Source organism: Lithobates pipiens, unplaced genomic scaffold, assembly GCF_037356315.1.
Source record: "Lithobates pipiens isolate NorthernLeopardFrog02 unplaced genomic scaffold, aLitPip1_a1.2 Scaffold_25, whole genome shotgun sequence".
NCBI lineage: Eukaryota > Metazoa > Chordata > Amphibia > Anura > Ranidae > Lithobates > Lithobates pipiens.
The window spans coordinates 235,099,180-235,114,168 of NW_027507787.1; the positions used below are offsets into that span (position 1 = coordinate 235,099,180).

Here is a 14,989-nt window from a genome sequence, read left to right on the forward strand (position 1 = left end):
AAAGATAAGTTGATGTACCTAGGACTGGAAAATACTGACCGCCATACTTAAACCCTAGAAATACCATAGCTAGACCCGAGAAATGCCGTCTGCCGAACGTAGACCCTGGAAATGCAATACATAGGCCCAGCAAATGCCTCCTGATAGATGTTGGTGGCCTGGATGGGGCAACAGTTACCATCCGGTGATTCTCTCGCAGTGTTCTACTCATCATGACTGATGAGAACCGTCTTCCAGAAGTTCCTAAAATAACACGGCTGAGAGCTTGTAGATTCCTGATCTATAATAAATGGAAAGTGCAATCTCCACTCTTGTGGGGAGGGGGGGGGTGACCTTTGTCTTGTTTTGTGGCTGTTTTTGAGCCTTTGCCCTACAAATAGTCAAAACACCTTCCAGGGATGAATGCCGGGTGACCTGAAATGTAGGACAGAGCGTCCCGTAATTGTGACTGTGCCGATGGCAAAATGGGATTTTGGCCTTTGCACCACTTACAGACAATCACTGACTTCTGGAAAAAAAATATCCATCTATCGTAAACCAGGTCTGGTGACTATCTAAATTTCCTTTTTGGAGAGATCTCCTCTTACTTCCTGCTTGGTCTCTTGGACAGGAAGTGATGGGACACAGAAAAAGAAAACCCATCCCCTTAACCAAACCCTACTCCAAAAAGTAGTCCTTATTTAACTACATAAACTGATGCCTGCATGGTCAGCCTTAAAGAAGAACTCCAGGTCTGGATATTTATACCTGGCTATATTGGTCCAGCTTGAATCAAACCTCAACACTATGGAGAGTTTTGGGGGGGGGGGGGAGGCAACATTTTCCGGCCAGAGTTGAGGCAGCTTCCTGTACTAAGGACGTTTGCCGGCTGTGGCGTTCACCAGATTACATCGTTGCTGTATGTAATTTGCGGCAAATGTCATCAAAAATGATGTGTGGAATGGCGGTCGATGTTCAGCAGTGAAAGGTTTTCCAAAAACCAACCTCAGGTCCACCTTTACAGAAGATGATAGAACCACCAATAGAGACTCTGGAACTGGACAGCGCTCTACATATCGATGTCTGGATGAACAATATCATTGGTCATCGGGGGCCCCGGGTCTCCAGAGTGTATCTCCTGCTAATGATAAAGGCCAGGAGCCCTGAAGGACGTCTGTATCTGCAACACCGCTAGTAGAAAAAAAACTTCCCTCTTTTTGGTCTTGAAGTCTTCTCTTCCACTTTTATTGGCACTCTATGGGGGTTATTTACTAAAGGAAACTCCACTTTGCACTGAAAGTGCACTTGGAAGTAAAGTCGCTGTAGATCAGAGGGGGACATGCAAGGAAAAATAGAAAAACAGCATTTTAGCTTGCACATGATTGGATGATTAAATCAGCAGAGCTTCCCCTCATTTCAGATCTCCCCTTCGATTTAGAGCGACTGCACTTCCAAGGCACTTTCAGTGCAAGGCTCTGGCTTTAAATACCCCATGTATAGGTGTGGCATGACTGTTATATAAAACGCGCTCATGCGGCAGAAGCATGAGGGGGAGGGAGAGGGAGGGAGGGAGGGAGGGAGGGGAGGGGAGGGGCGGGAGGGACTCTCTCTCTTTCTCCTCTTTCTCTCTTTCTCCTCTCTTCTCCTCTTTCTCCTCTTTCTCCTCTCTCTTTCTCTCTTTCTCCTCTTTCTCCTCTTTCTCTCTTTCTCCTCTTTCTTTCTCTTTCTCCTCTTTCTTTCTCTTTCTCCTCTTTCTTTCTCTTTCTCCTCTTTCTCCTCTTTCTTCTCTTTCTTTCTCTTTCTTTCTCTTTCTTTCTCTTTCTTTCTCTTTCTTTCTCTTTCTTTCTCTTTTTTCTCTTTCTTTCTCTTTCTTTCTCTTTCTTTCTCTTTCTTCTCTTTCTTTCTCTTTCTTTCTCTTTCTTTCTCTTTCTTTCTCTTTCTCCTCTTTCTCTCTTCTCTCTTTCTCCCTCTTTCTTTCTCTTTCTCCTCTTTCTTTCTCTTTCTCCTCTTTCTTTCTCCTCTTTCTTTCTCTTTCTTTCTCCTCTTTCTTTCTCTTTCTTTCTCCTCTTCTTTCTCTTTCTTTCTCCTCTTTCTTTCTCTTTCTTTCTCCTCTTTCTTTCTCTTTCTTTCTCCTCTTTCTTTCTCTTTCTTTCTCCTCTTTCTTTTCTCTTTCTTTCTCCTCTTTCTTTCTCTTTCTTTCTCCTCTTTCTTTCTCTTTCTTTCTCCTCTTTCTTTCTCTTTCTTTCTCCTCTTTCTTTCTCTTTCTTTCTCCTCTTTCTTTCTCTTTCTTTCTCCTCTTTCTTTCTCTTTCTTTCTCCTCTTTCTTTCTCTTTCTTTCTCCTCTTTCTTTCTCTTTCTTTCTCCTCTTTCTTTCTCTTTTCTCCTCTTTCTTTCTCTTTTCTCCTCTTTCTTTCTCTTTTCTCCTCTTTCTTTCTCTTTTCTCCTCTTTCTTTCTCTTTTCTCCTCTTTCTTTCTCTTTTCTCCTCTTTCTTTCTCTTTTCTCCTCTTTCTTTCTCTTTTCTCCTCTTTCTTTCTCTTTTCTCCTCTTTCTTTCTCTTTTCTCCTCTTTCTTTCTCTTTTCTCCTCTTTCTTTCTCTTTTCTCCTCTTTCTTTCTCTTTTCTCCTCTTTCTTTCTCTTTTCTCCTCTTTCTTTCTCTTTTCTCCTCTTTCTTTCTCTTTTCTCCTCTTTCTTTCTCTTTTCTCCTCTTTCTTTCTCTTTTCTCCTCTTTCTTTCTCTTTCTTTCTCTTTTCTCCTCTTTCTCTTCTTTCTTTCTTTAATTTTTTTTTTTATTACCCCCCCCCCCCCATCAGCATAATGCCCCTGCTGAGCCATTGTGTTCTCCCGATGGGAAGTCATCCTGGCCAGTAGAAGACAACTTCAGCCTGCCTGCCCATAATGGTTCAAATCTCAACCGTCTATGGCCAGCTTAACTCCTATCCCAATGGCTCCCTACCTATCTCCCCTCCCCTCTCAAACCTTCCCTCTCCTGATGGGGGGGTCCCCCAAAACTTCCCCTGTTCTGATGGACCCCACCCTAACTGTTCCACCTCTGATCAGCTGCAAAGAAAACACCTGGGTATGAAGGAGCGCACAGAGCACATGCATCCCCTTCCCTCTTTTATGATTGTACTGGTAATTGGCCCAGCACAGTCACATGGGGGCCCCTGTGTAAGCTCTGAGGGCTGTTTTTCATTACTTCTGGCAGCTATACAGTGCAGTGGTGGGTGGGGGGGGGGGGGACTCAACTGTGCTGCTGGGGAGGAGCAGCTCTGCCCAACTACATAGAACATGCCCTGCTGGTGGCCCCTGGGGATGAAGTTGAGCACTATTGCTGAGGTTTTGTTCATTGTTCAGCTTCTTCTTTTGTGTAACATAGGAAGTGATGGGTGTCGCAAGCAATTAGGTTACAAAACGTGTATTGTGCCTTTTTTGTATTCATTCTGCACAAATCATTTCTTAGGCTGCATTCACATCTAAGCATTCCAGAAACGAGCATTTCCGGAAACTCACTGAAAATGCGTCAAAACATGATTTGTGCTTGCGGTGCCATTACTTGCTAACGACGCCCCCAAACACAGGGAGCAGTCCTGCTTTTTGCCGCGTCAAAACGCGGTTGGCTCGGTGCCAAAAATAAAGGTACGTGAGTTACTTTGATGCATTTGTTGCATGCAGGGCAGCCCATTCTAGTGAATTGGCTGCTCCTAAGCTGCAGCGTGCAAAATACGCCAAGAAATGCAGGTGTTTCGTGCATTCCCATGCAGGCAGTCCCATTCATGTTAAGAGGACGTAACACCCACTCCCAATTTGACAGTTGTGCAGGCAGAGATGCAAGGCCCTGAATGCAGACAGTATGTTCCTGGGGCTGTGCACCCGCATGGATGTCCAATTGGGAGCAGCTGCTGTGTCCATGCAGCCGCTGAATGGAACATTTGTCCATCCCTGTGTGTAAAAAAAACACGGCCCTCCACGTATGTACGTGAAAGAGGCCTTAACCACTTGCAGACTGGGCTATAGCCAAAAGACCGCTACAGCGCAGTCCTCCCTAGAACCCCACCGCCCACGCACCCCTTGGAGCGCGCATTGGGAGCGCTCTGTGACCGTTGTGTCCTGTTGGCGCAGTTGATCACAGATGCAGGTAAAGGGCTAATCACAGCTGATCACATGTAAACAGACTTGTCGATTATCGGCTGTCCTTTCCTGTGTGCGGATTGGAAAGCCCGATAACCAGCAAGCCTGTCGGTGCATTGTTTACAATGATAATCGGGGCATTTATCAGTGCAGCCCATCGGTCCGGCTCTTTGTTTACAATGATAATCGGGGCATTTACAGTGAAAGCCCATCGGTCTGGCCTCTTTGTTTACAATGATAATCGGGGCATTTATCAGTGCAGCTCATCGGTCCGGCCTCTTTGTTTACAATGATAATCGGGGCATTTAACAGTGCATCCCATTGGTCCGGCCTCTTTGTTTACAATGATAATCGGGGCATTTATCAGTGCAGCCCATTGGTCCGGCCTCTTTGTTACACTGATAATCAGACTACTTAGCAGTGCAGCCCATTGGTCCAGCCTCATTGGCGCCCATTGGTCTGACCTAATTGTTTACACTGATAACCAGGGCACTTATCAGTGCAGCCCATGGGTCTGTCCTTGTTGGCGCCCATGGGTCTGTCCTCATTGTTTTACACTGATAATCAGGGCACTTATCAGTGGTGCCCATCGGTCTGGCCTCATTGGCGCCCTTCAAATCAGTTCAGCCTCATTCAGTGCACATTAGTGAAGAAAAATATTATTTGCCAAAATTTGCAAAATTTTATAACAGAGACTAAGAGATTTTTTTTTTTCTTTTGTTCATTTGACGGACACAGCTCCATTAAATCTTGACCATAGGGTTATCACGCCACCTTCAGGAGAGGCGTTATAACCCTACGGTCAAAATTTAATGGAGCTGTGTCCGTCAATGAACTTCAGAGAAAAGGATTTTACAGTGAGTACAAAAATCCTATTTTTTTTTTTCTTTTTGTTTATTTAGCGAAAAATAAACCCCAGTGGTGATTAAGTACCACCAATTAAAATGTCATATGGGTACAGTGTTACATCACCGCGCAATTGTCATTCAAAGTGTGAAAGAGTGCTGAAAGCTGAAAATTGGCCTGGGCAGGAAGGGGGTGACAGTGCCCGGTATCGAATCGGTTAACCTCAGCAGCTGGGCAGTGATGGTCTTGCTCATTGCATTGCACTTAACATTCCAGTGGAGGAAAGCGAGAGAAGAAGAATGTGACCTCCATGTAGTGGGCTGGGTGGTGCCATGATCCAAGGTGCTATAAGAAGTTGTCATTCTCTTTTGTGCAGTGCCGGGGTCCTGGGTTCAGTTTGAGTCAGAGGGGGGTACTTTGGAGTTTGCATGCTCCCCCTGATAACTGTGAGGATTTCCCACCACAAATGCAACTCATTGGTCAACCTGATTCTACCCCAGCTAACCATAGTGCTTCTGGTAGGTATGGTGGCCCCCCCAATTGAGGATGGACGTAAATGGCCTGTGTGCTGTGAGTTTAGTCTGTCAGCACTGTATCAATGAATATATTGAAGGTCTGATAGCCATCCAGCGGTGGTGTATGTCTTAGATCAGGGCTAAGCAACCTCGGCACTCCAGTTTTTGTGGAACTACAAGTCCCGTGGAGCATAGAAAGACACCCACAGGCTTGACGCCAAGTGACCGGGCCATGCTGGGATTTGTAGTTTCACCGCTGCTGGAGTGCCGAGCATGCCCACTCCTGGTGTAGATGGACATTTTCCTTTCTTTCCTTTTTTTATATGTATGTATGTGTGATATATATATCTCTATATCTATATCTATATCCCAGCTCACGGTTTTCATTTTTTTCTTCCCTGCAGATGCCGGCTACCAGTTTGACGTTTGCTACACGTCTGTCCTGAAGAGGGCGATCCGCACCTTATGGCTGGCCATGGACGCCACTGACCAGATGTGGACGCCGGTCATCAGGACCTGGAGGCTGAACGAGAGGCACTACGGTGGTCTGACCGGCCTGAACAAAGCCGAGACGGCCGCTAAACACGGAGAGGCGCAGGTGAAGATCTGGAGGCGATCCTTTGACACTCCTCCCCCGACCATGGACCCGGATCACGATTATTACACCACCATCACCAAGGTAAGGCCTTCACAGGAGATATGGGGGGGAGGGGAGCAATGCTGCCGAGTTATTTTGGAATTCTTATTATCAAGTGAAGGGCAAAGAAATGCCAATCAATGCGGCTGCTTATTTATAGCCATTAGCTTCCATACTGAGGAGCTTCGTTGGTTACAAATCAATAGGCGCGTCCAACGTCCCGCACACTCCTATGTGCCTGTGCACTGCAAGGAATAGACCGGAATTTAAAGTGGTTTCAAACCCTCCATATAGCCAGTGAAGGGACCGGCCTCAGAGATGAAAGCGTATTAACCACTTGACCTCTGGAAGATTCAGCAGTCCAGAATGTCGGATTGTTTTCGCTGCTACTGATGGTTCCTGTAAGGGGGGGGGGGTGTTTCACCTCTCCCGCCACCCATAAAAGTGATCCCTTGACGAACCTGCCGCCGGGGACTACTTTTACCTGGGGGGAAAAAAATAAATAATAAAATATATATATATTATTTTTATAATTTGTTACTTTTTGCAATATTATTTTTTTTGCAAAAAGTAAACGATATAATATATATTATATATATATATATATATATATATATATATATATATATATATATATGTGTATATGTATGTATATGTGTGTGACACACACACACATATATGTGTATATAATATAAACGTTGTCTAGAAATATCTATCTAACTCCATTAAGAAAAAAAAAAAATATATATATAGTAGAATAGCATTGTTACTTTTTGGCAAAAAAAAATTGTGTGTGAGAGAGAGATCTCAATCTCAATTTTCAAGTATCAATGATTCTACTATATATATATATATATATATATATATATATATATATATATATATATATATATATATATATATATATATATATATATATATATATATATATATATATATATATATATATATATATATATATATATATATATATATATATATATATATATTTTTTTTTTTTTTTTTTCTTAATGGCGATAGATATTTCTAGACAACGCTACTATATAATAATTTTAAATAGAGGAAAAAATAAAACCCTTTCCAAACGCATGCAAATCATGCGATGAAAATATATATATATATATATATATATATATATATATATATATATATATATATATATATATATATATATATATATATATATATATATATATATATATATATATATATATATATATATATAATTTAATTTCAAGATTCATTGCATGCGTTTGGAAAGTGTTTTTTGTTTTTTTCCTCTGAAATTTCTCCTGTTGTTTTATTGGTTGTTTATAAGATAAAAGTTTTATTAATATCTTATCTGCTTTTTAAAAAGTCCTGTGCTCACTTCTATACTTCTGCGGTGCTGACTATGGTGTGTGTGTTTTTTTTTTTTTTTCTCTTTTCTGTCCAGGATCGCCGTTACAGTGACTTGACAGAAGACCAGCTCCCCAGCTGTGAAAGTCTGAAGGACACCATTGCCCGAGCCCTGCCGTTCTGGAATGATGAAATTGTTCCAAAGATCAAAGAAGGGAAGAGGGTCCTAATCGTCGCCCATGGCAACAGCCTAAGAGGGATCGTTAAGCACCTGGAAAGTACGTACCAAAAAAAAAAAAAAAAAACCCTACTGGGGTTGTAATAAGAGAAGCTGTGTGACGACAAGTCAGGTTTTATATGACCGATCGAGGGGACGCCTGTCTGCGAAGCGTCTTTTAGTGAAGATCAAAGAGGGAGATGAGCTTTCAGTTGTTTTAAACAAATCCGTAAAATTGCTTCGCTCAGGGATTTCCCAAGCATCTCAAAGTCAGAAATTCGGCTGACTAAGACCTCCGGAGAGGATGTTTGTGTAACGTTTATTCGCCTCTCTGCACCTATATAAACCATAGAGTATATTTCACATATGGAGGGATAAGCTTCTGAAATCTGTAACTACTGACATGAGTCCGTAACCCCCCCCCCCTCCCCCGTACCCCTGGGGTCTCACTTCATCTGCTGCAGTGGTGTGGAATCCTTTGCAGCTGCTGCGGTCTCTATTAAGTCCCCTTTCACACGAAGGGTTTGATCAGGTCCACCTGTCAATTTTATCGGATGGTCCACCCCTATGGACTGGTGGGTGTAAATTGACTTTTGTGTCTGGTGGTCCACTATAAAAAAAATAAAAAAAAAATAAAAAAATTGTCCCCCTTCATCTAGCCCATCGAGTCTCCAAACCTAAACAAAGGGTCACTTTACTGTTCTTTAGGGGGGCCAGAGTGTGGTATGGGAGTAGAAAATGTCCTGTCAATCGGGGGGTGGGGATAAACCCCATGCCCCTTCATTTGTGTCAGTGGGAGGAGTAGTGCCCCGTCATTGGTGTCAGTGGGAGGAGTAGTGCCCCGTCATTGGTGTCAGTGGGAGGAGTAGTGCCCCGTCATTGGTGTCAGTGGGAGGAGTAGTGCCCCGTCATTGGTGTCAGTGGGAGGAGTAGTGCCCCGTCATTGGTGTCTGTGGGAGGAGTAGTGCCCCGTCATTGGTGTCTGTGGGAGGAGTAGTGCCCCGTCATTGGTGTCTGTGGGAGGAGTAGTGCCCCGTCATTGGTGTCTGTGGGAGGAGTAGTGCCCCGTCATTGGTGTCTGTGGGAGGAATAGTGCCCCAAAGGCTGAATAAGGGTTTGCAAAGGACTGCAGGTTGGATATCACTGCTTTTAGACACTCTTGGTAGTTTCAGAGAAATTACTGCATTGGAGTAATTGCGGTGAAAACACTCCATGCTTTGCACGGGTAATACCTCGAGAAAATCCGACAGATACTACTTTGCCAAAACTCAAGAATTCAGTTAATTTAAACTAATTTTAAAATAATAAAATTAAAAACCCAGAGCTCGGCGATCCTGCAACAGAGGATATAGTAGTGGAGCACACATGGGGGGGATTATGAGCTCGCTCCTATTATGGTGGGGGGTGGGGATGAGCAGCCACAGCTGGGAGTGTCTTAGCAACGTCCTAGCAACAAGGCAAGACAGGATGATGCCCGGAATTTTTCATTCAGGCTTCAGTAAATTTTATATACGCCTGTAGCAAGGGAATTATCCAACTTTAGACAGCTGCAGTTTTTACCTACAGGCACCCCCATACCTGCAGAGGTATTTATTTTTACTTTTTTTGGTGTACAAACCCTTTTTTTTAGTATTTTGACTGCTTTTTATATATAAATGTTTTTTATATTGATTTGTCAATAAATAAGCATCCTGTGTGCTTCCCCTGCAGATATGTCTGAAGAGCAGATCATGGAGCTGAACCTTCCCACCGGGATCCCCATCGTGTACGAGCTCGACAAGAACCTGAAACCCATCAAGCCAATGCAGTTTTTGGGAGATGAGGAGACCGTGCGTAAAGCCATGGAGGCCGTAGCGGCCCAAGGAAAAGCCAAGTAAAGGGCTTCTTTCCCCCCCCAAGAACCATCGGCTTCCATCCCTTAGTTTACTTTTTATCCAGGGATTCTGAAATGCAGCTGTACCGGAAACCTTGCATCTAGGCAGCCGCCCATTCACTTGTTCTCTTTAACCCTCTCCCATAATGCATCTCTCCACTGCATTCCGTTCACTCTGTGTCTGTTTTTTTTTTTTTTTTTTTTTATAGGACTAGCTATATAGTAGTCAAGGATGTTAATTGTGAAATGCGTCGGTTATTGACACATGGCAGCAAATCCTGATCGATTGGTTATAAGTTAGTTCAGATTTAGCTTGCTTAAAGGGTAGTAATGAAGTGCAAAGCGCAGTCACCCATAGCAACCTACCGGGAATCTTATTGGTGGTTTTAGGTTGTTGCGCTGTGCTCATTGCCCTTTGCACAGTCTCTGTAAACGGAGCCCCGCGTGTGTCTCTGTAAACGGAGCCCCATATACATTTCACCGTTTTTGTTTACACTTCTTACTTTTACCCAATCACATACTGTAAACTTTGTTGGCTTTTTTTTTTTGCACGGACCAATCACATTCTTCATCACGCACTGAAATTACACCCGTGCAAGTCTATGCCTGCTGCAGCGTATTGTACGGATCATCTCCAAGGTCCAGTTTTGTTCTAAGTCCTCATAACAGACGCAATTTTTTTTTTCCCTGTTCCTGATATCTGTAATTGTTTTTCTGGCCTTGGCCTTCTGGCTCCTCATTTGTCCCGCTGAGCATCCTAACACTGGTAGATGTTCAGAAACTGGAGGGGGTCAAAGGGTGCCTTGGTGCTTCTACTCTAGTATGGTCCAGCTCCGCGTGGGTGTCGCATTGCTCTAGTATGTCACTGGGACGGTTAGTACACAAGCTAATGCCGGTAGGTCGGTTATCAATGTACGAGGAGAGCCGAAGGACCAGCTTCCTGTTCTAAACACTGAGACATTCCAGAGAGATTGGGGGGGTCCACTTGGTGTCCCACTGTAGCCATTCATTTCCACTTGGCCTGTATTTCAGTTTCCCACAATTCCCTCCTGGTCAACTTTTTTTTTTTTTTTTTTTTTTTTTTTAATACTGGAGGACATGACCGTACTGATCGTGTGTAACGTGCATGGATCCTCACAGCGTTTCGTCTCTGCTGCTAGATAGAGGTTTAGGAGCTTTGCCTGTAAAGTGCACCCCCCCTATTCCAGCACTCGTTTTTATGACGGTTGTTTGTCCCTTTATAGAGATGTCCGTTTTTATTTAAGATCCATTTCAATAAAGGAGTGATGTGCAATGATATCAATCTGTGTCTCTCTTTTTATTACGCCGCTGTAATAGACTTTTATATGCAACTTGAAAATCTATTTGATATTAAATTACGAAAAAAGTTCAAAGTGTTAATAAACCCACAAGCCTCCGCATTATGTAAAAAGACTGTTTGAGCCTGTCTTTGATCCTCCCCTTGTTACACTGTCCCCAATCCACGTCCTGATAGTACAAAGCCTTGGGGGCACTCTGCACATGCTCAGCTTGGTGTGTATTGCTAGAGAGGTTTTTTCCTGGGAGGGTGCATCTGGTTAGCATAAGGCCAATCGGCACTGTCCAGATAGAGGATCAGGGGTACTGCAGTCTCATAGGACAGTCAGAGTAAAATGAAAAACTCCTCCTACAAGGTTTAACCAGACACTGATAGAAGTCACAACACTGCTATATACTGACGATGAGAAGATATTTTTAGTAGTTTATATTTACTAAAATATTTGCATTTCCATGTTCTGTGTACCGTGGGAGAGCAGATATAGTGACTGCAGGGTCCTGGGGAGACCAGATATACTGCAGGCTCGAACAACAAGTATTCATACCCCTTTTGAAATGTTGTCATGTTACAACCAAAAATGTAAATGTATTTTATTGGGATTGTATGCGATAGACCAACACAAAGTGGCACATAATTGTGAATGGGAAGGAAAATGTATAAATGTTTTTCAGAATTGTTTACAAACAAATATGTGAAAAGTGTGGGGGGACATTTGTATGGCGTCCCCCTGAGTCAATACTTTGTAGAGCCCCCTTTCACTGTAAGGCCTGATTCACACCTATGCATTTTTAGTGCTATTTTGCAGATTTTCACTATAGTCTATTTAACATTGTTTCCTATGGAACACGTTCTGTGGTGCAAAAAGCACTAAAAATGCCATAGGTGTGAATCCAGCCTAAGTCTTTTTGGGGATGTCTCTACCAGCTTTGCACATCTAGAGAGGGACATTTCTGCCCATTCTTCTTCTTTGCAAAATATCTCAAGCTGTCAGATTTGATGGAGAGCGTCTGTGAACAGCACTTTTCAAGTCTTGCCACAGATTCTCAATGGGATTTAGGTCTGGACTGTGACTGGGCCATTCTAAGCCCTTGTACACACGGTCGGAGATTCCGACGGAATGTGTCCGATCGGACCGTTTTGTCGGATAATCCGACTGTGTGTGGTATGCATCGGACTGTTTCCGTCGGAATATCCGTCGGACCCAATTTTCCAACTTGTTGGAAATATTTTCCGACAAACTGGTCCGATCGGACATACTCTGATCATGTGTAGAGAATTCCGATCGGACAAAGTGCCACGCATGCTCAGATCAAATTCCTACTCCAAAGCTATTGGCTACTAGCCTGAACGTAGTCCCGTCATAACGAAATTACGTCATCACGTTCTGAACGATCGGATTTTCCAACAACTTGGTCCGACCGTGTGTATGCAACAGTTTCGGACAAAATCCGTCAGACAAAATCCAACGGATTTGGTTGGCAGAATGTCCGACCGTGTGTACAAGGGCTAACACATGAATATGCTTTGATCTAAACCATTCCATTGTAGCTCTGGCTGTATGTTTCGGGTCGTTGTCCTGCTGGAAGGTGAACCTCCACCCCGGTCTCAAGTCTTTTGCAGATTCTAAAGCCCCGTACACACTATCAGGTTTTTCTGCTAAGTTTTTCCTTCAGGTTTACCAAAACCATGTTGTACAAGGGCCTGCCTGATTGCATACACATTGAAACTCCTAAGGTTTGACCTCCATATTATATGGTTTTGGTAAATCTGAAGGAAAAACTCAGCAGAAAAACTGATAGTGTGTATGGGGCTTTACAGGTTTTGTTCTAAGATTGTCCTGTATTTGGCTCCATCCATCTTCCCATCAACTCTGACCAGCTTCCCTGTCCCTGTTGAAGAAAAGCATCCCCACCACATGATGCTGCCACCACCATGTTTCACGGTGGGGATGGTGTGTATAGGGTGATGTGCAGTGTTAGTTTTCAGCCACAAATAGCATTTTGCTTTTAGGCCAAAAAAGTTCAGTTTTGGTCTCATCTGACCAGATCACCTTCTTCCACATGTTTGCTGTGTCCCCCACATGGCTTCTCACAAACTACAAACGGGACTTCTTATGGATGTTTTTAAACAATGTCTTCTTGTCACTCTTCCATAAAGGTCAGATTTGTGGAGAGCACGACTAATAGTTGTCCTGTGGTAAGATTCTCCCACCTGAGTTGTCAGGGCTTGAGTCCTGCGGGAATGCGTGGGAATGGCGTCCCGGCACTTTTTTCACAGCAGGAACACCGTTCCCTTTGCAGGACTAGAGCCGAATGAGATGTATGCAGAGTAGCGCAGGAAGCGCCTGTCTGTAATAAGTTCTCTCATGTCACACAGCACTGCTCGCTCCCCGACGGCCCCTCCTCTCTTCTCGTCTATCCCCATTGGCTTGTGACATCATCTGGAATAGAAGAGAGAAAGGGCCGCCGGGGAGCGAGCAGCGCTGTGTGACATGAGAGAGAAAACTTATTACAGACAGGCACTTCCTGCGCTACTCTGCATACTGGCAAGTAAGATCCCCTGATGTGCCCTAATGTGCCATGTGGCCTGATTTGCCATGTGGCCTGATATGCCCCATGCCCTTATGTGCCATAATGTGGCCTGATGTGCCCCATAATTGCCCTTATGTGCCCCATGCCCTGATGTGCCCCGCTGTCCTATATATATATATTTTTTTTTTTTTGGTGGGGGAGTAGATCTTGGGTGGGAGTTCCTACACTTTATTGCCCCTGGACTTGACCCCTGTGAGCTGTGGATCTCTGCAGCTCCTCCAGAGTTACCATGGGCCTCTTGGCTGCTTCTCTGATGAATGTTCTCCTTGCCCGGCCGGTCAGTTTAGGTGGATGGCCATGTCTTGGTAGGTTTGCAGTTGTGCCATACTCTTTCCATTTTCCGATCGATGGATTGAACAGAGCTCCGTGAGATGTTCTTTTATTTTTTTTTAATAAGCTAACCCTGCTTTAAACTTCTGCACAACTTTATCCATGACCTGTCTGGTGTGTTCCTTGGCCTTCATGATGCTGTTTGTTCCCTAAGGTTCTCTAACACAGTGGTCATCAACCCTGTCCTCAGGGCAGGGCTTCACAGAACAGCTGTATTTATACTGAGTTTAAATCACACACAGGTGGACTCTATTTACTAATTAGGTGTCTTCTGAAGCCTTCAACCCCTGTATTGTGTTTTTTTTTTACAGCAGCAGCAAAAGGGGGTTCTACAAAGTATTGACTCAGGGGGGCGCTATACAAATGCCCCCCACGCTTATTTCAAATATGTATTTGTGAAACATGTTGAAAACCATTTATCATTTTCCTTCCACTTCACAATTATGTGCCACTTTGTGTTGGCCTATCACAGAAAATCTCAATAAAATATATTTATGTTTTTGGTTGTAACCTGACATAATAGTGCAAAGCTAAATAAAAGTGCTATACCTAATAAATGCTAATTTGATTGGGCAATACTGTGTCCTACATAAAAGTGAAATGTGCTTAGTCAAAAACCAAATGACTCCAATTATGTAAACTATAAATAAAGTTTCCCTTCGATATTATTACACATCTCTCTATATACACACACTATCTGTAGTGTTTATCTCTCTCTCGCTTTAAGTGTTGTTTCTCTGAGTGCTATGTGCCGGGTTTAGGGGTGTGCAATGTACAGAGTTCCAGAGTGTGCCCTGTGTAGAGTGCAGGGATGCACCATGTACAGAGTGCAGAGTACAGGGGTGTGCTATATTCAGAATGCAGAGTGTGGAGCGTGGGGGTGTGCCATATACGAAGTGCAGAGCGCAGGGGGGCGCCATATACAGAGTGCGGAGCACAGGGACGTGCCATATACAGAGTACAGGGGTGCGGAGCGCAGGGGCGCACCATATACAGAGTGTGGAGCATAGGGGCTTGTCATATACAGAGGGCAGGGTTTAGGGGTGCGCTATGCACAGTGTGCAGCAATCGGCTCTTTTTCACATGCTGTTCACATGTCACGTTTGACACACGTGGACCAGCCGTGCAGTGATTCCAGTCACAGATCTGTGTGAATGGATGGTGCTACTGTGCATAGCTCTGCAATTCAAACAAATACAGCACGTGTCAAACACAA

General features: G+C 43.8%; 1 protein-coding gene across 1 annotated transcript in view; it reads left to right on the forward strand.

Moving 5' to 3' along the window:
• Positions 1-10,828, forward strand: part of PGAM1 (phosphoglycerate mutase 1) — a 16,574-nt gene extending 5,746 nt beyond the window's left edge. The window contains exons 2-4 of the mRNA XM_077455676.1: positions 5,874-6,148; positions 7,542-7,722; positions 9,372-10,828. Of these exons, the coding sequence (XP_077311802.1) occupies positions 5,874-6,148; positions 7,542-7,722; positions 9,372-9,538 (623 nt within the window). The 3' untranslated portion in view covers positions 9,539-10,828. The remainder of the gene's footprint in view (positions 1-5,873; positions 6,149-7,541; positions 7,723-9,371) is intronic.
• Positions 10,829-14,989: the final 4,161 nt, after the last annotated feature.